The 23,760-nt window shown below is 40.0% G+C and overlaps 1 protein-coding gene across 5 annotated transcripts in view; it reads left to right on the top strand.

Annotated features, from left to right (window-relative positions):
* LOC135993383 (fibronectin type-III domain-containing protein 3a-like) overlaps positions 1–23,760 on the top strand; it is a 37,936-nt gene that overhangs the window by 8,663 nt on the left and 5,513 nt on the right. For 4 of the 5 annotated variants that reach the window (XM_065643207.1, XM_065643209.1, XM_065643210.1 and 1 more), the window contains 21 exons: positions 5,851–5,985; positions 8,859–8,934; positions 9,618–9,694; positions 11,984–12,212; positions 12,954–13,223; positions 14,523–14,578; positions 15,712–15,866; positions 16,137–16,196; positions 16,923–17,061; positions 17,812–17,865; positions 18,522–18,643; positions 18,731–18,905; positions 19,146–19,232; positions 19,546–19,684; positions 20,227–20,295; positions 20,504–20,622; positions 20,708–20,813; positions 21,356–21,531; positions 22,359–22,472; positions 22,925–23,074; positions 23,424–23,704. In XM_065643207.1, the coding sequence (XP_065499279.1) occupies positions 5,890–5,985; positions 8,859–8,934; positions 9,618–9,694; positions 11,984–12,212; positions 12,954–13,223; positions 14,523–14,578; positions 15,712–15,866; positions 16,137–16,196; positions 16,923–17,061; positions 17,812–17,865; positions 18,522–18,643; positions 18,731–18,905; positions 19,146–19,232; positions 19,546–19,684; positions 20,227–20,295; positions 20,504–20,622; positions 20,708–20,813; positions 21,356–21,531; positions 22,359–22,472; positions 22,925–23,074; positions 23,424–23,704 (2,750 nt within the window). In that variant the 5' untranslated portion in view covers positions 5,851–5,889. Of the gene's footprint in view, positions 1–5,847; positions 5,986–8,858; positions 8,935–9,617; positions 9,695–11,983; positions 12,213–12,953; positions 13,224–14,522; positions 14,579–15,711; positions 15,867–16,136; positions 16,197–16,922; positions 17,062–17,811; positions 17,866–18,521; positions 18,644–18,730; positions 18,906–19,145; positions 19,233–19,545; positions 19,685–20,226; positions 20,296–20,503; positions 20,623–20,707; positions 20,814–21,355; positions 21,532–22,358; positions 22,473–22,924; positions 23,075–23,423; positions 23,705–23,760 lie in introns of all 5 variants that reach the window. The other variant, XM_065643208.1, reaches the window with a different exon arrangement.

The raw sequence follows: 23,760 nt of genomic DNA on the forward strand, positions 1-23,760 counted from the left end.
GCTGGAAAAGGACCTTTCAGGAACGACTGGGTTTTGTTTTATGGGGCTGGTCGCTTAGGAAGCAGCACAGAATTGTGTAGGATATGACATAAAAGAACCAAAACAATGAAGAAAATATTTATCTAAAAGTAATGGAATGTTTGTGTTACAGAAATTGTTAATGCAAATTTTACAGGCCTCATAAATGAATCATTAAGAGGACAGACATGGCCCTAATATGACCAATGAGCATATTGGTAACGAACGGCTCAAATCGAGTGTCCTCTGGGCATTAACAGATAATTTCTTCTGAACTCCCAGTTGTTAACAGTGGAGTTTCTCTTGTGACGAGCAGCAAGAAGTTCAGCGGTCCCGGGGAAGATGCGATGACCCTGTCGGTGAGCGCCGCCCTGCCCACTGTGTTTGCCAGGTTTGTCCCCATGGAGTAGAGCTCTCCCGTCTCGAGAGATGTAGTTTCAGGCTAGAAAATAATTCTTCGGTGCTAAAATAATTCTTCAGCACTGTGGGCGGTTGCTTGTGTAGTTTCTATTTGGGAGTGGAGCGGGACAATTTTTTTTTTATTGCCTTCCTGGCACAGTCACGTCAGGAACCTGATCCAGATGAGTAAGGGAAGGTGAAAGTGAAGGTGAAAGCTCTAATGTCAGAGTTCCCATGGGCCTCGGTATATTGTGTCTGCTGTTTCTCTGGGGTTTTAGGGTTTTTGGTGAACAAGCATTTAAGGAACAGTTAAACTTTTTGGAAGACAAGGAGAAATGTTTTGGAGTTGTCACTTTTTTAGATCTCAAAAGAGGAAAAAAAAAATAAAGTTTCTAGAAGAAAACACCTGGCGCAGAGTGCAGAAGCCTCGGACTATGTGTCTGGAGTTGGGATGGGCATTTTGTTGAGTTTTTTGTTTTACACGATCAGAATTGCGAGGTCCTGGCGATACCTACATCAGAATGACATCGGGCTTTACAGCTGGAAGTACTGAAAAACATTGAGCATGTTTGTTGGGTAAGTCATGAAGAAGGTTTTCATATCCAAGTCCTGGTGCCCTTCTGGCTGGAAGCCCAACTTCACACGGGATGGGGCGGACAAATTCACTCGGGTGTCATTATAAATTATTTCCACCATTTGAACCAAACCATATATTTAGTTCTGAAGAGCTGACTGTTATGGAGCGATGGTGGTCTCTGCTGAGCCGAGCTTGTAACTGAGCTTCTGTTAAGTCTGATTCTGTTCAGTCTCTCATTCCCTTAATTTTGCTCAAAGTAAACCAGTCCACCTAGAAGGTCTTGTGTGTGGTCCTGTGGCAGAGGAGAGCTATTTTAGGATTGGGATGATATCTTAAATACCTTGTTAATACTGTTTATTTGAAAAACTTGGGTGGGAGAGGGTAGCTTTTATAGATACATATACGTATTTCTCCCCCCCCCCCGCCCCACAATGTTTCCTGCCTCAAAATTGCAGGGGGCCTAAATTTCAAATCAAGGTTTTTTTAGAATTCATAAATAAGGTTTGATCTTTTTGACAAGGCTATTCCCTAGCCTAAGGTTGGGGATGACTTTTGCGTCTAATGTTATAGTGTTTGAACAACCTTTGGAGATCACTGATGCAAAATTTAACTGACAGGTTAAAGTGTGTTTAAAATAACTCCTAAGTCTTATTTGCAAGAGATCTGCTGGAGTTTCAGGCATGGCAGCATCTCAGCGTTTTCTTTATCAGAGTACAGGAGGTTCATATCTCGATGTGTCCACAGATCCAGTTCTAGATGTGACTTTTTTCCAAAGGTAAAAGACAAAATTAAAAAAAAATTTTTAAAAAGTCTCCATTTAAGTAATAAGCTCTTTGGAATAGGATTTTTTTCATATTAAATCCAGCACATGTTATAATGAAAATACAGTCTTTGTGATAGCTTCTGTGTGGGATTATAAACTTTTTATTTGCTCTTTATGAAATGTGTTCAGCTTCTGCTCTGGACAGTGTTCCCCCCATTCAGTTTGTGTGTGATGTCTATCTGGAGAGAGATTTTTGATACACTAGGAAAACATTTTAATATAGCAGGGTTGCTGAGACTTGCCAAATATATTATACTGCTACATATTTACACAATAGATAATCTGATATTCTGTTAACATGACTAAAGGATATAATTCCAATGAAAAGGTTTTTTTTAGTATATGATTTTTTCTTACTTTATACAGCACTATAAAACAAATCTAATGAACATACAAACGTTTTGTTTTCACATGCACTGCACTTCAGTAGTTGCAAATTCCTTGTTACTGCCAAAGGAGAAACCACGTCTGTCAAACTGCGGGTGTGCTGCTGGTGTTACTGGTGACTGCCATTTGCGCAGGAAAATGATTCCAGCCGTAACCTTTTCTTAGAGGTGTTACTGTTATAATTTTGAAACTATTTTAGGCTGTTTTTTGTTTCCATTTCCAAACGTCTCCTGAGAATCCATGATGATTTCCAGACTTAAGGTGTGATGGTCTAGCACCAGATAGACTTGAATGAGCTGCCTTTGCTTTCCTGGTTCGTACAGGAGCACAATAGCTGGTTTCATTTAGTTTAAAATGTATTTTTAATGTTGTGAAATAAATAACAAAATGTTTCAGCTTTTTAGATGCGTCTTGAACAATAATCTTTGAAAGCAGCAGCTTAAGCTATTCCTGGGGTAGATTTCTGTTAACTTAGGAATGCAATACCCACTATTATTTCTTCCAGCTTTGATTCAGAAGGTTTATTTTTGAGATGGTTAGTCCCAATTCTCTTTTTATTTTAACGGCTATCATGCTATATGGGCTGAATTCATCCTTCAGCTCAAACAAGGTTTGGGAATGACCTTTAGCTGATGTCTAATAGAAACCACTGTAAAGAAATGAATCAGACCAGAAGTGCCCTTGCAATAAAAATTAAACTATTTAATCCCACACCGACTCAAAAATCTCCAGTGCCTGGTGACAAAGCACTGGAAGGTACCTCTACAAATTCTGCGGCTGATGTGTGCAGAATCATTCACTAATTCTCAGCATCTTCCTTTGCGACTCTGAAAATGACAAAATTTGCCTAGTCTTTAATGCTTGCCGGTGGGACTTTTGTTTCTTTTCAGTCTGGAATTTAAATTTTTGTGTATTAGCTCATCTTGAATGTCAATGCAGCCTGTGGATTCTTAGTGCAAATGCTTTTTTTCTTCTTTTTTTTCTTTCCTTGGCCCTTTGGATAGTGAATAGTGGTGTGGGGCTGGATTCCTTCCTCCCAGAGCAGCCGCAGGGGCTGGTAACGGCTTTTCAGGATCCACCTCTAGTTCTTTGTTTTGTTATTCAGGAAATTGTGCTGAGTACGTAATAACTTTTCAGGAATTCTCTTCTTACTTACCCAAATAGCACCTAATTCCTTGAACGAAACAGGGACTTTTGGGAGGTGAAGTCGTCGATACGACGTTCGGTGGGAATGTTTTATTCTCCTTAAAAGGTTTCACCCATTACCCTGGGGAGAGCTTGAGTCCCATGTCCCAGCATGGGTGGTGCCTTCCAGAGCATCAGTGTCTTTTGCTGCTCTCTTAGCGGTGTTTGCAAGTGCTCTAAAAGCAAAAAAACTTGTTTTTTTTACCAAGTCCATCAGTATTCGGTGGGATTTTCTTCTTTACAATGGCTGTTCAGCCCCGTGCAGGCACTTGGGCCCAGCTGGGCAGCAAAATGTTGGCGTTCAGAGGCTGTCGAAACCACCTAAGAGTTATTTAAATGGTTTCATTTATGCCAGTACTTCTATTTTCTCTGCCCATATGGAGGTTCCTACTAAGACACAAAATTGTATTTGCTATTTTTGGAGGTTGTCGTTAGCTGTATAAAAACATTTGTTTCATAATACTCCAAGCATTGAGTTCTTCCTCTGAAAAATGGGAGGTGACAGCACTGAGTAGAATGTGGTGGGTGTGTAGGTGTAAATGTAAATCCTACCTGTGTCACTGGGCAGTAAATTAATGATTTTAAACCCCACAATTAGTCCCGAGTCCCCCGTGCTGCTTGCTGATGGAGACTAAGCGTCAGACAATTCTCTGCAGCCAAGATAATTGAGATAGAAGAGACTGGGGTAGAAACTTTGAACCTGTGTTTAAAACTGCAGGTGCCATTGGGACTTGGTTCAGAACAATTTTTTCTACAGCTGGTTATTTTGGTTGGTTGAATGTTTGAATGCAGATGTAGTTGCTTTTTGGCGAAGGGTTTTCCCCTTTGTGTTAAGTGTTAATTTCTGCCGTCTTTGAGGTTCGTGGATGAAAGAAGTTGAGACAATACACACATATAAAGTATTTTCAATCTGCCTGTGTCAACTGAACTGCTGTTGTGGCTTGTAAGCCTTAGATCTAACCTCCAAACCTCTAAAAATGGGAGAGATGTAGTGGAAGAAACTTCTGCCTTCACGTTAACACGCATCACCACGGAGGTGTTTTCAGTGGAATAGTTATATACACTCAGATGGGTTTGTTTCCTTGGCAGGGGTAATTCCAAATCTGACAAACAGGATGGAAGATTATTTTATTCAGGAAATAAATAACATGCCAAGGTAGTTAAGTATATTTAGGACAAACCTGATACCAACTGAAGCTTTTATTACAGACCCTTTCTGAATGAAATGAGTTAACGCCAGAAGAAATGATAACAGTCAGGCTGTGGTATTTCTCCTGTTGTTGCTGATTTGCTGAAGATTCAGCTCTACAGTTATGGAATTGATCAGGAGTTTTCCCTTTTTTTTTTTTTTTTTTTTCCCCCAAACGTGTTTCCATGCTGGTCATAGAGAACTGATTTGGCAGTTTAGACTGACTTGGTTCATGCACAGATTTTGTGGGGGGAATGGTTTTTGTTTTGACATTGCTTTTTATTTTTAATTTAATGAATTGGACTGTCCTAACCGCATGTTGTCTTCCGCCTGGGTTTATAGGAGGTGATGGGAAGGGAGAAGGAAATGTCAGCATTTCCTGTATCCTGTTATTTCGTGCTTTTTATGGCTGCTGAATTGACTACACACTGAAAATTCACTGATATTTGGGTTGCATTTTGAGGTTTAGATTGTATTTTGACTTATTGTAATTGCAGATGATTGTGTAGAAGCCCAGAACTATGCAGCACCTTTCCATCTGCAATTCTCCACAGTGCCAGTTAAAGACATTTGTCCAAAGTGCTCTACTCTCTTGTGGTGACTGACGTGTACATGTAGGATGTGAATTATTTGCCTTAAAACTTGTGTTCTGGAGTACAGGCAATTTCGAAATTGTAACTACACGTTTAGGAATGGTGCGTTGTATAAATGGAAATTATGCTACTGTGTAATTGCTTCACTTACCAATTTTCATGGCTCATGGCATGTCAAGTTGAATATGCGTGATACGTATTCGAAGAGCATGTTTTTGGAAGAAGGATATTTATTGCTTAAATGCAGTACACAAAAAGGAAAAGTAGGATAACGTATTAGAATAATTGGGCGTACTTCATAACGAGGAGCTCGGACATATGGCGGTTGATCCCCTCCACGCTTTTAAGACTGTCAGTTTGCACGAGTGTTTAAATGTGCAATGAAACTAGAAGTGGATGTTTTATTTAAAGTCAGTTTATTTGAAAATCTTTGGGGGAGAGCTGAGGAGTGTTGAAGTCTGAGAGTTTCCTACTGAGTTTTCGAACGTTTTTGAATTGCTGTCATTAAAGGAGCCAATATCATAGTGCAAGTGTTTGTTTTGTGGGCAAAAATAAAAGGTCCTGAAGGCACTGCTGTGTTTTTCTTCTGAACCGCTGGTACCAAATTTGGCAAACGAAGGAGATGATTATTTGGGGGAGAGATGTATGTAACGTTGCCGCTCTCTTTGTGTTTTAGCAGCGGTGGACGTGAGCAGCTGCCCATGAATAGTTTCCAGACATGATGGCCGACCAGCCGCCTCCACTGGAAGCGACGCCGCTCTTGAACGAAGTGCCACTTCTACCTCACATGGTGAATGGGGACAGCATCCAACAGGCGAGTAGATCCCTCCGATTTGGACAAATCGCTGCGCCAGCCGTGGGAGCAGGGATTTCAGCATTCAAGCCTAGTGTAGAAAACACAACAGACAAAAAAACTGGTTATTGTACAACTTGTGTGATGGCTGAAAGAGGATGAGGCTTGAAATAAAGCAGCTATGATACCGACTTGCAACATTAGAAAAGCACGTGGTTCTCAGCGCCGATACCAGTAAAATAGAAGTACAAACAGAGAGAGGAAGAAAATCGTTCAACATTCATATGGTGGAAACGTGAAAGGAATGCAAATGAAAAGGAAATTTTGTTATTTGCATTGAAGTGCTTTAAAATTATACTTTTTCCTTTCACTCTTTGATTTTTTTTTTTTTTAGTTTAAAATATGGATTTAATAAAGCACTAAGGTTTTGAGAGCTTGTCTTAAAGCTCATGTAAAATAATCAATAAAGATAAGTAAGTGGTTGCAGTGCCCTAAACCAAGAAGTCTATTGCAGGAAAATGAGAGGAAAGACCTTGGCTTCCTGATATTAAGTATCTTCATTAGTAATTACAGTGCAGTGCTGAAACCTGAGTATATTTAGTTGAAACTTCAGAATTTTCTTGGACACAACCCTTCAAAAGTACCTGGTATGATTAGAAATACAGGCAAAAGCGAAAGCAAAGCAACTTGAGGCACAAGTTTGTGTAAGTTATCAGTAAACTTGAAGTGAATTTACTGTTTTGATTCTATAAAAACAAAACATAATTTTGAAGGCTTTCTGTACCTGGAGTTAAATAATGATTTTGTTGAAGCAAGGGACAAAACTGCCCATTGCTTTAATCTGATCAATATATAACTTCAAGTGCCTGACACTGATTGAAATAGGAATTAAGGGATTAATCCAGAAGGAAAAGTTGCATAAAATTTTCCAGAGGATAACTGGCATGTGAAATGATTATGAAGGGTAACAGTGAAGACCTTGACTTGTTTGAATGTGCAGTGGATAAACAGGGTACAGCAAAACAATCGTGAATTGTTGAGGGTCTGATAGACCATAAAAGCTGGAAAGTTTTAAATGAGATACCAGCTGGGGAAGGAGGAGAGCTCTGCTTTGCTTCAATTGTAGTATACTTGGAAAAATAGGTTTGATTTAAAAGAAAAAAGTCTACTCTGCTTTTTTTCCTCAGACTCTGGAGATAAAAGTGCAGTAACTGTGTCTGAAATAAGTAGAGCTATAAGGTCTCTGAGCTAATTCTGAAGTTCTAGCACTAGCACCGTGAAATTTTAGACCCTGCCCAGCTGTGAGGTTATTCAGTAGGTGCCATTTCGTGTTACATGAGGAGAAGGGATCAAGTAGATCTAGCTGGACACCATCTCCGTAGCTGTGTGTACAGCGTGGGTGGTATAGACCAGTGTGTGCAATACTGCTGCGGATTGAATCACCCAAATGAACATGACGGTCATTGGAATTTTGGGAACCCAGTAGAGGCTGTTTGCAGGCAGGTGAGGTTTAAAAATAAAAAAGTAGAAAAAAGTACAAACCGTTGTATCTTGGAGATGCGTGGGGAAAATGGCATTTGAAGAGTACATTGAAGACTGATAGTCTTCAAGACTTAAAATTGAATCATGTTGGAAATAATGACTGTTTGTCTAGTGAAAAATCTTCATGGGACCAGGAACACGATTTCAAGTTGAAGTGCCAACATTTTTCCCTCTAACGTGTGTGTATAAACAACCACATCATGTTGCCATCACATTTGCAAGTTTGCTTTTAAATAGAGTAACTTGGTAGCTTTATTAACACAGATGACTTTTAATTCTTTTGCTGCCCATGCCGTGCAGGATGGGCTATTATAGAGTATCGGACAGTGGGTTTGTTTTCAGAAGTGGTTTTGTGGGACACGTCGAGGTGTTGACATCTGTGCCTCTAACTTGGCTTAGATTGACTCCTCAGAAACACTCCGGCTTCCTGGAGGTTTCCCTTGGTGGAAGGGAGATGGAACTGCATTTTTTCGTTAATTATTGAGAGTTATTCCTCTTAAGACGTTGCCCCGTGCATTCCTAACATTCCAGCCTCCCAACCGCTCTGCAGCCTTATGATTACACCGCTCGCGTACGAGTTAATAGTTTCCTGAACTATTGGTAAGTTCAGTTAATTGAAACCTGTTCCCAAGATCCGACACGTTCCCTGGATTTCTAAAAGACTCTCTTTCCTGCCTCTGAATTTCCTTGCCCGGCACAAACCATCTGTCCAAGAAAATCCCCGGCCCATTATCATCTGTTTTCTTTAAACAAGTAACATCACTTCTCTCCCTTTACTCTTGAAGTCAGAAATTTACTTGTACACTGAAATGACAGATCTGCTTCAGCTTCAGTGTTTTTAATTATGCCATTTGAAAAAGTCTTGTCAGTCATCTGTCCTTCTCATGGAACCGTAATAAACATTACTGACTAAATGGCCTTTCCAAGGGGTTTTATTGTTTTACTTGTGTCCAGAAGCGACTCGTCTACCTCAGGTAAAATTGTCAGGCAAAGTTAGGAAAGCAAGAAGGTGAATTTTATTAATAGGCAATTTATTGCTTCAGTAGAAGAAAAAAAGCAGTGTGAAAATATTGACAATAAAAGCTTAGTTAATTATTTTGAGTGTATCAAGGGAAGCACTTCTGGTAGTAATTGAAGAAAAATACTGATTATGCAAAACTAGTGATTTTCTGTGAAAGTACGAAGACATTTCATTCTACCCATCAGTGTTTCTCGTCTTGCTTTTTTGCTCTCGAAGGTTGCCAAAAGCTGTATTGTTTTAATCTAGCATGTGGGTATAGGGAAGAGATGGGTTTTCTTTCCCAAGTAATTTCTAAAATTGAAAATAAAACCACCTCTTTTGTTTTCTACAGGTTATTCTTGTACAGGTAAACCCAGGTGAAACATTTACAATTACAACTGAAGATGGACACATTCAGTGTATTCAAGGTAAAGGAAAAACTGAAGTACCGAATCCAGATATTTTGATGCTGGAAATATTATTACTAGTATTTGTTTGTGAAGTGTCAAATGTGGTTTTATATGTTCTGCAGTGTAATAAACCAGATTTTTCAGTTTGTGCTTCAAGTACAAATGAGGCAGCACTGGGACAGACACCGTCACAAAATAAGAACTAACATTTATCTGTGCTGATTTGTACAATTAAAGAAATGCTATTGGCTGTATGAGCACAGTGGTTGGGATAAACCTAATCTGTGCTTTTTGTAGAATGAATGTACAGCTATACTTGCATTCAGCAACATTCTGGATCCTTCTGAAAGTTATTAGATTATACTTAATTTGTGTTTTGAATGTGAAAATGAGTTATCCATCGGTGACATGAATTGTGTTCTTTTTCTTGATGGAAACCTGGTACAGTCACTTTCTTATTTTTTAACCTGACAGTCCTGATTATTTAAGTTTCTCTCCTAACTGACTTTTTAATTGGATAGTTTAAGCCTTGCTTCTAAATCTACTTGTCTAAAAGTAATTCCACAAATACGGAGGTGGATGCAGTTCCTGATTTTTCAGGCACCGAAGTGAGCCACCACCTTTGGAAAATAAAAAAAAAAAGGTGTCTTGAGTTTGTAAAAGCCTCATGTGTTAAAAAGTGGCACCTTGTTACTTCCCAGGTCCAGCACATGTTCCTATGATGTCACCAAACGGTTCTATGCCGCCTATATTTGTGCCTCCTGGTTATGTATCTCAGGTAAACTTTATTCTTATATTTCAGTGTGTTTGTGGGTATGAAACTATTGAGTATTTTGTCTGGAACAGCTGTTGAAGCATTTCTCTCTTATTTCCCCATTGAACTTAACAACTCACTTTATTGTAGGGTCTGTCACCTTCTGTTCACTTAAGTTAAAACCAAATGTTTAAATGGGACAGGCTTGGTTTTTAATTTTCTAGTGATGTTCATATTTAGGAGTTTTCTAAGCAGGCTTGAGAACCTTGTGCCTGTATGTTCTTGAGTTGCCCAGACAGTTGTTTTTTTGCATACAGCTGCCTCTGCAGTTTGTACTTCTGCTATTACGAGTAGGTACTTTCATACAGACCCTGAAGAAAGATTCCCCAGCTAATTTGTGCATCAGTATGCAATTAAATCTTTGGTGCAAACACTGTGCAAAAGGCTGGCAAACGCTGCGGTGTGCAGACTGAAAATTATATTTGTTCTGTGTTTGCTGTCGCATGAAACCAGGAGGTTTGGGGGTTTGGTTTCCCTTGGCCATTATGACAGGGACACACAAGCTCGTAACCAACTTTAAATCGGAGCTTGAGTTATTTATCCAGATCTTGTCAGCAGATGAAACTTTAACTTTCTGTTCCCCAAAGTGTTTGGCAGAGCCCAGAGATAAGTTCTGTTGGTTTCTGCCTCAGTGGAATGAAGTGATTCCATTGTGGATAATGGGGACACAGCAGCTTCAGGCTGTAAAACCATGTGAAAGCCTTATTATATTAAAGTAGCCTTTCTACCTGAAACTGTGCTGCGTGTTCTTGCTTAATATACACATAAAATAGAGTTAACCTAGCCATCAAAATCTGCCTTGAGTTGTGACATGTATGTTCTAGTGTGTGTTATGATATTTTGCACTGTAATGTAGTCCAAGTGGTGTATTTAGTTCTGTTGATGAACCAAAAAGCCCCCCACGTTTTTTCTAAAATAAAGTGTATTCAGTATAAGCTTAGTCTTAAGTGGCTTATTCTATTTTTTTTTCCTTCTATTTAAACTCTGTTAAGAATTTCTAATAGTGCAGCTGTCTCACAGCTGGACGTGGTCCTTGCTGTTTGTGAGTGGCCACGTTCTAGTTCCCTTCACAAGAATCATTTCTCGTTAGTTTGCTTTTTCTTTTGCTGAGGAGCTTTTCCAAATGTACTTTTGGCGCAAACAATCTTTCAACATCCACAATGCCACCTTAGCCAACTAGGAAACGCTACAATGATTCCTTATAGCCAAACTAAATATGCTTTAAGAGAGGATCTTGAAGGAACTAACAGCATAAAACATATGGCCTGCTTTTGTGTAAGCGCTGTCTTTAAATGCCTGAAAATATAGATTGTGTATATTTTTAGTAAGAGGGCTACATAAATAAGTTGAAATCTTCTAAGAGCCTGTTTTATTTTGTGTTATTTACTTTATGGATTGCTCATACCTGTTTAATTTTTTTGCATGGAGGAGAAGAGGAAACAATGGATTTGTTGTCTGCCTTTAAATAGGATTTAATACAATCTAGTTTGCTTCTGAGTCTGTCTGTACCATGAACCCACCTGGAGAAAGGGCTCTGGAATCCTCAGCTTCTGGTTGTCTGTCCCAGGGGTCTAAAAGCTGAGACTAAACTGGGCTGGGCTGTCTGTCCCAGGGGTCTAAAAGCTGAGACTAAACTGGGCTGGGCTGTCTGTCCCGGGGGTCTAAAAGCTGAGACTAAACTGGGCTGGGCTGTCTGTCCCGGGGGTCTAAAAGCTGAGACTAAACTGGGCTGGGCTGTCTGTCCCGGGGGTCTAAAAGCTGAGACTAAACTGGGCTGGGCTGTCTGTCCCGGGGGTCTAAAAGCTGAGACTAAACTGGGCTGGGCTGTCTGTCCCGGGGGTCTAAAAGCTGAGACTAAACTGGGCTGGGCTGTCTGTCCCGGGGGTCTAAAAGCTGAGACTAAACTGGGCTTTGTTTTACTCGGCGGCATCGTTGTTTAATGTGCCTTTTTGCAAATCCCACTCTTGTATGATCTCCTGACCTTGTGTTCTGAAACCTGTGTTCTGTCCAAAGCCTCTTCTCAGTTTTAAGATTTAGAGAAGCGTTGTATAAAACCTTACCGTACTTTAAATTTACTGTGGGAAAAGCAATACATTGAGATATTAATGTATTTCACGCTTGCAAAATTCGACTGCAGAAGGGGCGTATATATTGCTATGCATACATATGGATGTGCCTTTTTAGCATCTCCTGAGTTTGGGTGCACAGACAGGTTCCTTGTACCGACTTCTAATTCCTTCTCTCCCCCGACAGGTGGTGGAAGAGAACGGGGTTCGGAAGGTGGTGGTGTTGCCCCACTCGGCTGAATTCCACCCCTCCATGCACCCTCCTCCTCCCCCCCATGTGCCGCCCCATTACATGCCCCATCCCCACGCGCTGCTGCCGCCGCCGCACCCCGTGTACCCCCCGGTGCCGGGGACGGGGGAGCTGCCCCCCCAGTTCCTGCACCAGCACCCGCCGCCCCACGTTTTCCAGGAACAAGGTGAGGTTGGTTTTTTTTAAAGACACGAGAAAGCCTTTCACTCCGCGCAGCCTTAATTTTGTTGCTATAAATGCTTCTACCTTTCCCTAAAAATCATACTCTCCAAAAGTGCTGTGTTTTGTCACAGCCTTGGCATGAATTTTTTTTTTTAAATGCATTATTGTATAAACAAGCATTTAGCGCAGAAAGGGATTAGACGGTGTAAGACCGTTCACCATCTCTCAAGCTGAAATTGGTAATTAAGTTATTTCAGATCATGTCCAGGGTGAAATATTCAGAGGCACCCAAGCTATGTTTAAAAAAGTTAGTTTGGGTCTTAAATTTGCTTACACTTATTTGAAATGTGACTCAGTGGCTGTATTGGGGAAGAAAGACAATAGTAAAGCTGATCTTGAGCAGTTAACAAAAGAGAAAGGCCTGAAGAATTAAATTTTAAAAAACCACCAAACCCTAAACTCAGCAAGTGATCAAAAATAATGTTTAAGGAAAAAAAAGTGAACCATTTGGGTATGAGTTAAATAGGAAAAATGGAAATTTGCTTGCAGATATTTTGTGTGTCTTCCTGTAGCATTTAACTGAACGTTTCAAAACGCATCTACAGCCTGACAAAGCAATCCCAGTGACGTTCCGTGGGTTTTCAAGTTCTGCGTTTACTGCAGTTATTCTTCTAACTTACACAGCGTTTCTCAAATGTCTAATAAATTATACTGAATAATGGCATAAGTTCTCCTTTCTTTGTAGAACCTCGTTCTCATGGAAGGACAAACTTCATTCAGCGGGATGAAAGGAGTCTCAAAATGCAGGAACACCTGAAGAAAAGGCTAAAAGACAGACAAGCTGGTGGTCACACTAACAATAAACTGAACAGTCCTCCGGCTTCACCACACAAAGTTGTTAATTCTTGCAACGCAACAATTCAGAATGGGAATGGCAAGGGCCAGCAAGGGGCAGGAGCTCTAAAGCAGAAGCAGATCGGGAAAACAAAGGGCGCTGCAGAGGCAGAGGTGGGAGGTAGGTTGGGAAAGGGTAAAAAAGGGTAAAAAACCCCACAAAAAAAACCAAACAAAAAAACCACAAAAAAAACCAAAACCAACAATAACAACAAAAAACCCCACAACAACAACAAAACAATAAAACAAAAACAAAACAGAAAAACCACCACAATTATTTTTTTGGTAACAGAAGGTGCTGTAAGTTCATTGCAGAGCAATTTCTCAAAAAAACCTGGATTTGTAAATGTCTTGGGCTACTCAGGGTTCGAGAGAGCCTGAAATAGTTTTCATTATGTTTGGGTATTTTTCCTCTAGAAATAACAGTAATGTCAAGTTTGTTCATTTGAGATTTATTAGATTAAATTTTAGACCTTTTGTTCGCTTGGTGCCATTTCTGACCCAGAACTGATGGGGATGACCTGCTGGTGTCATTCTCAGGGATACTTTTCAGATAACTGGGAGTTATTGAAAATGTCAAGAAATAGGAAGGTTTGAGCAGTGCTCTGTACAGGTTACTGATTGTAATTTCAGTTCAGTGCATTATTTTGCTCAAATTAATGTTTGAGCTTTTTAATAGTTTATGGCTATTTACTTGCATACTCTAAAATGCCTTGTGTACAATATCGTTGTCTTTCCTGTTGGTTTGAAGCAGCATCACTGAAACACAGACAGTTTCTTGTCATGTTTCCTTCAATGATTTGTGCACCTTTTAGTGTTTCGTGTGTGTCTTAAATTAAGTGACCTCGTTAGGCTGCAAGGGCTGGTCCTCATTAGTGTCACAGGGGGAAAAAAAAAGGGTTTTATTTGATGGCAGAATAATATCCTGAATTGTTTGACGTGGACAATTGAGAGATAGGGTTCAGTTTCCAGACGTCAACCTTTTGGTACCTGTAGGTATTTTTAGCGTGCGGTTTTGATCAGACTGCTTCCAAACTGTGCCCCAACCAAGTGTTCTGCAATAGAAATTCAAAGAGAGCACATACAATGGAGAGATAAGATCTTATTGTCATTTTTTTAACACCTTTCATTTTGGGAGGATTGTTTTTGTGTTGTCAAAGAAAACCCATTTATGCTCAGATTAGGAAAATATCCCCTTTGTGCAGGATGTGCTAAAAGGGTTTTTGTAACACTGTTAGTTTTGGATAGTTCATGTTTCTCCCCGTCACACAGCCAAAACAAACAGGGGAAATGAACTTTGCACAATAAGTCCTATTGTTAAACCCTTAATGAGGAGAACTCCATCTTGTGGTGGCCTTTTGGGAACAGACTCGTTTGCTCTTGGGGTTTTCAGTAATCTGTTTTGTATTTGAAATTTCAGAATCTGACACAGAACCCAAGAAATGTGATATTCACTTGACCATTGGCAAGCCAGTCGTAAGTATTATCCTTAAAATACCATTATTTTCTGGGCATACACTTTCTATAAAATAACACGTGTCTTATCAATCTCTCTTTCTTTTTTCTTAACGGTTTTGTTTTCCAATGGAGACAATGTATTTTAATTTCTAGCTGGGAAAGGGCAACCGTGCTGTAGAAACCCACTTTCTGAACTTTGTGACTCAGTTTCCCAGTCTGTGAGCAGAGCACGTACCCGCTGTTGAAGTTGTCTGGGATACACGAGGGCTTTAGCACCTGCTAAACTGATGGGAATCTTTCCAGTCTTGGAACCATCCTTTGTTCCGCATAGAGGATTTAAGAATATTGGGAATAGAATTTAGAAGAATAGATAATCTCTTTATTTTACGTTTAGAAATTGGAGCAAATATTTGAGTACTTGCACACTTGTTTAGGAAGTTGGAGTCTGGTGACGTTAATTGAAATATCTGAAGGCTAAAACTGTGCTGATATTTTTTGATCTTGAGCGTGCTTAATGAAACTCTTTGCATTATCTAGACAGTCAGCATGGGTTGTGTTCTTTTGCTCCAGGTTTAGGGGAGTATTTTTTCCACTCATCGCACTTTGTGCTGGCAGAAGGATGTGTCGCCTCTGTCAGAGAAAATTGGGAGTGTGGGAATTAAGCAGCAAAAAGCTTAGACCAAAACTTTTAGTCATCAGCACTTAAAATCAGAGCCTCTTGCTACCATATAGCTTAGTGGTTTAATATTAAAACTATGTGAGGGAATTGAAACAGGATTAGAAAGTGAGGCCGTCTGACTGTGCCTGAGTAAGATGTGGTGTCAGTGTTCAAGACTCCAAATCTGCAAATTTGCTCCAGATGAGTGATGTGAAGCGTGCAGGTGAAATAGACATTTTCTCTTCATACACTGAGACAATGTAGTGTGTCTGTAAGTTCGTTTAGTGTTCAGAGGGAAATCTTTTAAATGTTATTTTAGAAATGAAAAGAGGAAATAATTTAAATTCAAATATTGACTCAGTGTTCCCACTACAAAGGTAAAGAATTCCTCCAGTGAGGAACTTCATGGGCAAACTAGCGACACCATGTTATTGACTAATAAACCGTTTATTACAGAAAGCAAACTTACTTGCATTATTTATGCTTTTAATAGGTTTCTGATATACAAGCAAGATCAGCCGTTCTGTCCTGGAATCTCCCAGTTAGTTCACAGAATGGAGAGAGCCATAGTCATAGTCCAGCAGCATTTACATTTGAAGTAGCAATATCCAACAGTGGTAAAAATGGAAAATTTAAATCTGTCTATGTGTAAGTTTAGTTTCTTCATTTAAGCACAATACCGATGTTTAAAACCATTAACCGATCAGCAATCTCTCTATCAGGAGCTGTTTGTTGACTTGCAGACCTACCTACTTCACGGGAAATAAATTTTAAGTAATATCACTAAAGAGTTACGTGGCCAATGGAAAACTTGAAAATTAAATGTGCGCTACATGGTTTTGCTTTTCAATGAGCTTTTATCCTTCAAAGTATAAGGAAGAGCTGTAACTCTGGGTGTTTTTTTCCTCTTTTTCACAGTGGGGAAGAATTAACAATTACACTTCCTGATCTCAGACCAGCAACTGATTATCATGCCAGGTATATTTCTGGGAATGAAATCCTTAGTGCTTTTGGTGAGATGTTAATTACAAAATTATTGTGGCTACGTGAAAAAGGTGTGATCCCAAACATCTTGAGGAATATTCTGCATAAAATATCATAGCTGTGGACACTGCTGTTGCCATCTAAATTCCCACTTATCTTCTAATTTCATGCAAATATCACCTCATTGTCTTCCCTACTGTCTTCTCTGTCTTGTCTTGTTTCTCTGAAATACAAACTTTAAGTTATCCTCTGGTATTTTTTAGAACAAGATTGGTTCGTGCTGTTCTTTCCATACCAGCCAGCTTTCTTTTACCTACAGTTTGTTTGCTAAGATGGACAGTATTTCTGAAAAATTAGTCAAACCCAAATATAAATGAGCGTGACTGTTCTAGAGATTGGCCCATTTAAACAATGACACTGATAAACATGGCTTTTTTGCCTCGACAGCTGATTTAGCCTGTTTTGGTGTCCATACTCTTGCACAAGTAAGTGTTGTCTGTATTCGAATCTCAAGGTCTTTTTAGCAAAAGGTTAATTTAGCGTCAGGTTCAATGATCTGAAAGAAGAGCGATTGGTCGCTTGGTTCCTGGTCTTGTCGCTGTAACTGCTGCTCGTGATTTAATTCATTTCTAAAGCCAACAGCTCTGTCCTTAAATTGCCAGATGCTGATGCAATAACAACATAATCAATTGTCCTTTTTTTTTTTTTCTTTTTTTCCAGAGTTTCAGCAACCAGCAGCTCCATAAAAGAATCCATTTCGGAATTAGTGAGCTTTACTACCGAAAGTTGTGAGCCAGACTGTCCGGCTGCACCAAAGCTGATTAACAGGACCAAGAACAGCCTGAGTTTGCAGTGGAAGGTGAGCGGTCCCGTGGATTTGCCTCAATTACCTTTGTCAGTCGTGTCGTGTGTGCTTTATGTGTTTGTTTCTTCTGGTGCTCACATAGTTTCTTGCATGTGCTTTGAGCGTGATGGAGTTGGCAGCAGGTCGGTCTCCCTCAGTGTGAGCTATCCGACAGGAAAGTTCTTCTGAACTGGCAGCTTGGGAAAGAACAGCATTTATATTTTTGCTTGGGGTTCCCGGATCATGAATAGATTTACGTTTACAATTCCTATAGTTACTCTAACCAACTCATAGTGAGTTTCTTTGGCTAGTTTGTAGATTTAACTTTTTGAATCTATACAGGATCTGTGAAGACTTGTTGGTAACCACGTTTTCTTTTCATGTTTTCCTTATGACTGCACTTCAACCTGGAAAACAGTTTATAGCTAAATGTCTTAAATTAGTTACATTATTTGTACAATCTGTGAAGCAAGTTCCCAATTCTTATATCAAGCACAAATGTTGCATGTCCGAACGCTTACGTTGTTCAGTTGGTGAACGCACAGTGCAAGGACACAAGAAAAAAAGCTGTAAGAACATAATTTACATTATTCATAAAATAAAACTCTTCATTAGTTCATATTCTACGCTATCAGAATTAACAGAATTCCTTTTAAAAGGAAGTTGAAATATATCCAATTGTTAACATGGTTTTTTAATGTGCAAAAATGTTTCTCAAATACAATCACTTGATTTTAACTTGTTTCATTGTTTCTTTATTTTCAGTCCTCAAATGACAATGGTTCCAAAATAACTAATTTTCTTTTAGAATGGGATGAGGTAAGACCTTTTCTAGTGCAAAAAAAAATCATAATGACATGTGTAGACCAGTTATACTTAAAAATACTTTTTGCTTAGGTACATTAACTATTTTCAGTGTGACTGTCCAGACAGTTTAAAGGGACAAAGCAATTAAAAAGCATGAATCGAATGACTGGTATTGCAGCAATTCAAGTCAATGATCCTTTCAGACAATGTAAAACTCCCTCGGTTGGTTCTTGTCGCTTAGAGCATCATGAATCCCCAGCCTGCGTTTAAATGGGTGAACATTTGGCTTCTGTCTTCAGTAGCTGTCACAAATGTCACTCTGCTCTTGAACTTCTTAACTGAAATGTATTCCAAAGTGATATGAAACTTAAAAAATGCATTTTGTTTTCAATTGCAGTTATTTATTACCATTTTGTCAAGTTGACAGTGCCAAAAACTCAACAGATGTTTCAATCAAAATGTGGTTTTATTATCCAGAATGCTCAGGATTGCAGTCAGGCACAATCGGTGTGGCCATGATGACATTAGATTTTTACATTCTTTAGGCTTACTGGTTCATTGTTTTTTAATTAATGAACTGAAATTTAGGAAAACGTGAAGTAGGTGACCTTAGCAGGGAGGATATGATCCCCGTGCAAAATATGACTCGGGTTGTTCTTATTTTAAAGGGCAAGAATGGAGCCTTCAAAGAATGCTACTATGGGCACCTGAAGCAGTACAAACTTACCAAACTCTCTCCTTCGACAAAATATTCGCTCAGATTAGCTGCTAAAAATGATATTGGAATGAGGTAATGAAACCAATGTATCATATCACCTATTTTCTCGTCAACTACTGTTGTTAAATTTTTTTTTTTTTTTTTTTAATCCTTTTGCAGCGGGTTCAGTGAGACTGTGACCTATTACACAGCAGGAATCGTCCCCCCGGCGCCATGTCCCCCTGTGCTCGTGGAAGCGGGGGTGACCTGGCTGGCGCTGAAGTGGAGCCCCCCGCACGGCGTGTCCTGCGACGACGCGCTCACCTACAGCCTGGACGTGGAAGAAGAAGGTTCTGTAAGTGCTGATTTTTATTCCTATATATGTGCAAAAGCCTGATAGGCAGCAGTGCTCAAATAAAAAAATCAACTCTGTATTTTACTTTCAAATAAAACACTGCAACAGTTGGCAAGTATTGCGTGTATTCGCAAAAGAGATGAATTTCAAGCTAAAAAAGAAATGATCAATCTCATCTGTTTTTTGTTTGATTGTGGAAAATTAGTGACTGCGTTTGTTCTCATTTTCCCTCCTTTACAGGGTTATGGTTTCCAGCCACAGTACAATGGAGATGAACTCTCATGCACTTTAAGAAATCTTAGGAGGAGCACATCCTATAAGTTTAGGGTTCGTACTATATTTTGTTTCTAATTTAATCACGACTGTATGCCTTTCTGGAGTCTTAGCATTTTTGTACAGCTGAGACACTTTCTATGGAGACAGCAGAAAATTACCTGCAGCATTTCTGTTGTTGTTATAGTTTTTGGTGGAATCGTAATACAAATTGGATTTTTTTTTTTTTGCATTATCTAATTTCGTTTTCTTTTAAATTGGAAGTTTGTTTGTTTTCTTTTTTTACGGAAGAACTTTATAAACCAGCAGCACATTACTTGTCATTAAACCAAGCGTTTATTCCATATTCTGTTCATTCTTGAACCAGCTCTTTGCCTACAACAGCGAAGGAAGGAGCAGCCCCAGCGAGGTGGTGGAACTCAGCACCAACCCCGAGAAACCGGGGCCGCCCAGTAAACCCAGCGTCAAGGGCAAGATCCATTCGCACAGCGTCAAAGTCACCTGGGGTAGGTCATCTTGGGTGACACCATGTTTCAGTGCTGCTTATGTATCTACGGGCGCTTAGTAATGCAGATTAAAAACCAGAGGTGAGCTCAGGCTAGTTATTTGTCTCCGCAGATATCGTTATTGCGGGACAAATATTTAACATTCCCAAAAAATTGCAACTTGGTTTGTTTTGGGGCTGCAGGCCAAACGTAGTGTTTTTCTTGATTGATTTTTAGAGCAGCAGTCAATACTGTTGGCTGGTGTAACAACCTCTTGATTTACCATGATGCTTAGATAATAGGCACGTGCTCTTCATTTTGAGAGATGATACCTGAAATTGGCAATATTTTCCTAGTTACTCCTCTTCCTGGTGTAATTTAATAACAGGGAAAAAAAATGTTCTGGAAAATGTATTGTGAACATATAAGCGCACAATTTTGTTTGAATTGAGTTTGCTGCTTGAATGTATTCTACAATGAATATGTTCTCTGAAAAAGCTGATAGAATGATGTACTGTTTTAAAATCTTCTGTAACTGATTTTGAGATGTTGATTTCTTTCAGAACCACCCAAAGATAATGGAGGATCAGACATTACTAAATACTTTTTGGAAATCTCAGAAGCATCAGCTGGTGAGCAATCGCCTTTAAGTACTAATTGAGTTGTGTGCTAATTCAGCATACGGATCACTGTTGTGCTGTACATGTTCTTTGCATAATTGATCATTCAAATTGAATTCTGTGGCTGGATTAGCTCTTAACTAATAATTATGTGAGAGAATTTCCAAGGTTGATTTTTGCAGAAGTTCCATAGCGTGAAGTGTTTTCTTTCTTTGCTCAGGAAGCAAATGGGACACCATCTACAGCGGTGCCCAGCGCGAGCACGTGTGCGATCACCTCCGGCCCGGCACCTCGTACAGGCTGAGAGTCCATTGTGCCAGTAAAGGTGGTGAAAGCCAGGTGAGAAAAATGAAAACCACTTCTATTTCTGGTTTAGTGACGTATTGTTTTGTTTCCACTCTAAAATAACGTGTATTCCTGCCAGGCTTCTGATGTTCTGACCATCACAACATCAGCGGTTCCTCCTGGGCCGTGTCCCGCTCCGTGCCTGGCGGGCAAAGCGAAGCCCAAGGAAATCACTTTACAGTGGGGTAAGCTGCCGTGATTCTGAGCAAAACTGAAAAATCTGTACAACACTTCAGAGGGAAAAGAAAATTAAAACATATAGATGTAGTCCGTGCCCTCAGTTTTGATTTTTTGAAGGCGGCCAAAGCTTGCTGACCACCTCTGATTTGGTGATGCAGCGATGTGGTGAGACTTGAGCAGCCAGAAATGCCTTCCAGTTACTGACACGTGTCTGGCAATTTAAAAATCAGCCCTCCTCCTCTCATTTTAATCTCAGTAAAGGAGATAATCAAAGAGTAGTGAAGATGCACTTGTTTTTGAAGGAAATATAGGGAAAATATTTGGAAAATCCTAGTAAAGGCCATGTTAAACTCATTGCTCTCTGGAGGGAAAAAACAAGCTTCATTAAGTGTTTCTGCTCAGGTGTACGATTAAAGCCTGCGCTCTAACTTAGAATGCACCTGAGTCAACTTTTCGCTTGAGAAGGCTCGTTAGAAACTTACTCAAAAGCAAAAGTGTTTTGTGAAATTAATAGGGGGGGGGAAAAAATTCTCTTTTAATTTCCTAGGCCCACCGTCCGTGGATGGAGGTTCTGAGGTTACAGAATATATCCTGGAGATGGCAAACGCTGAAGAAGATGAACGCAGACAAGTGTATCAGGGTCCTGCCTCTGAATATGTAGTAACCAGTCTGCTCCCAGGGAGAACATACTGCTTCTGGATACGAGCAGCAAATAAAGTTGGGGTAACCACCGCACTAACGACATCAAATGTTGCTTTTTGACACAAGAGTAATATAGTTTTCTTACTCATACACTATTGTCTTGCAAGACCAGCAGTATTTTGTAGCTTCTGTGTTCTATTTCTGTTGAAGGAGCAAAATTTCTTACAGCATAAAACAAACTGATTTAAAGAAGATTCACTAAATTAGGACTGAAGGAAGGACGGAACATCCCCAATTCAGGGGATGTTCCCCGTGTGTTGTGTTTCTGTCGTTTTTACTGGGTTACTGTCAGTACCCAAGGTAACTTGTCCACATTAGTGCTAGACGTTCTTTTACTACTTTTAGTCATTTGCAATGTCAGCCCTACACTTCTGGCTGTGAATAACCACTGAAAGCCATTTCTTAAGGCACAAATGCTACATTTGACGATTGGCCTCGACTCTGCAAATCGGTGGCTTGGGAATAGTATTGTGTAGAGAGGGGTGTGTTCAAGTAATGCCGGCTTTGAAAAATGTTGAAATAAATGTTGGTTGCGTAAAAGTCTGATTGAAACAGCACCTGGCTGCTTCTGGAAGCCAGATCTGACGGTGGGGGAAGGAGGAGTTACAAAATCATAGTGGAGGGAGTTACAAAACCGTAGCAGGAGGAGTTCTTGGGAGGATGACAGATATCCTGGAGGCACGGGGCCAGGTTAGAGAGTAAACTACCTGAAAGGAATTTTAAACGGTGAAACTAAGCACTGAACTATTTATTTCTCTGTTAAGTTAAAAATAATTTGTTTTCTTCCTTGCATATCAGGTTTTGCTCTACTGCTGTTGCTATATTCATGCGGCTTTATTTTCTTGCAGTTTGGCCCCCACTCTGACAAAGCAGAGATCTGCACCGCCCCAGGACCCCCCGATCAATGTCACAAACCCCTGATCACTTGTAAAAGTGCGACTTGCATTGTAGTTTCATGGGAGGTAGGTTTTAATGATTTTCAGTAATGCACAAATTTAATGCACAAATTAATATTTGGCTTTTGGAATTGTAGTGGCACATGTAGGATACACAGAAATAGAAGAAATAACAAATGTAGGGGTGGAATATTTTAAGCACATTCTTTATAGAGTTATACATCGATTTTGTAGATTTTGCCAGCTGTGAATTTCCCTCTTAACTGCATAAATTGGGTGACATTCAATCCTCCTCGTGGTACCTAGTAGATAATATAACTAATTCATCCCAGTTGTTACTATAGCCATGTGTCTAGATGGCAACCTTTCAACAAGCCAAAATTAAAATCGTGCCCTTGGCTCTGGTGGACAAGACCTCAGGTTTCAGCCCCAGCGCTTCTCTTCCAGTGGCTGTTCAGCGGAACGAGAGATCGGGCTTGTGCAACAGCTGAAAGTAAATTTCTCGCTTAAACCTGCAGAGCCCTGCATGCAACGGCGCAGAAATCGGGGAGTACAGGCTGGAGTGGGGGCAGGTGGAAGGATCCATGCACATCGCTTACGCCGGCCCCTGCCAGAGCTACGAAGTCAAAGGTCTCACACCCGCAACCACGTATTATTGCAGAGTCCAGGTATTAAAAGCCTTTTGTTAACCTGTTACTAAGCAAATGAACAAGTACTTAGAGGTTGAAGAAAAAGTTCAGCTGGAGAATGAAAATGTCACCTACTGCCATGTAGTAGGTAATTGGTAAAAAACTTTTCCTTCCCCCGCCCAGTCCCTCCTAACTCTGTGTTTTTAGAAATTAAATCGAGATTTAGCATTGCATTATCTACCAGGCATTTTGCTGTATTCACACTTTATGTGGCAGATTTTGCATTCTCCCCTAAATGGCTTTTAGCGTCATGCAGAAGGAAGTGTGGTATCTATCTGACCAGTTAGAAACATGTAGATTCAGTAAATAATCGCGATGTCTCTCTCAGGCTGTGAACGTGGCTGGAGTTGGGTTGTTTGGCGAGGCTGGTGTGGTGACAACCCCCGCGTCGGTGCCCGCGGCTGTGTCAGTGCTGCATTTACTTGAAGAAGATCAAATGGAGATCTCTCTTCCTTTATCAACGTGCCTTGCAATTCAATGGGAAGAACCGTGTTGTCATGGGTCAGAGATCACTGGATATAATATAGAATATGGGGAAAAGCAGCTGGTGACTGTTGGAAGAAATACAAGCCATGTTCTTGAGAATCTGCTGCCTGACACTCTGTACAGGTAATAATCAATTGTTTTGTTCTGATACCACATTTGTAGGATTTTCAAGCAATAGC

The sequence above is a fragment of the Caloenas nicobarica genome, chromosome 12 (genome assembly GCF_036013445.1).
Source record: "Caloenas nicobarica isolate bCalNic1 chromosome 12, bCalNic1.hap1, whole genome shotgun sequence".
NCBI lineage: Eukaryota > Metazoa > Chordata > Aves > Columbiformes > Columbidae > Caloenas > Caloenas nicobarica.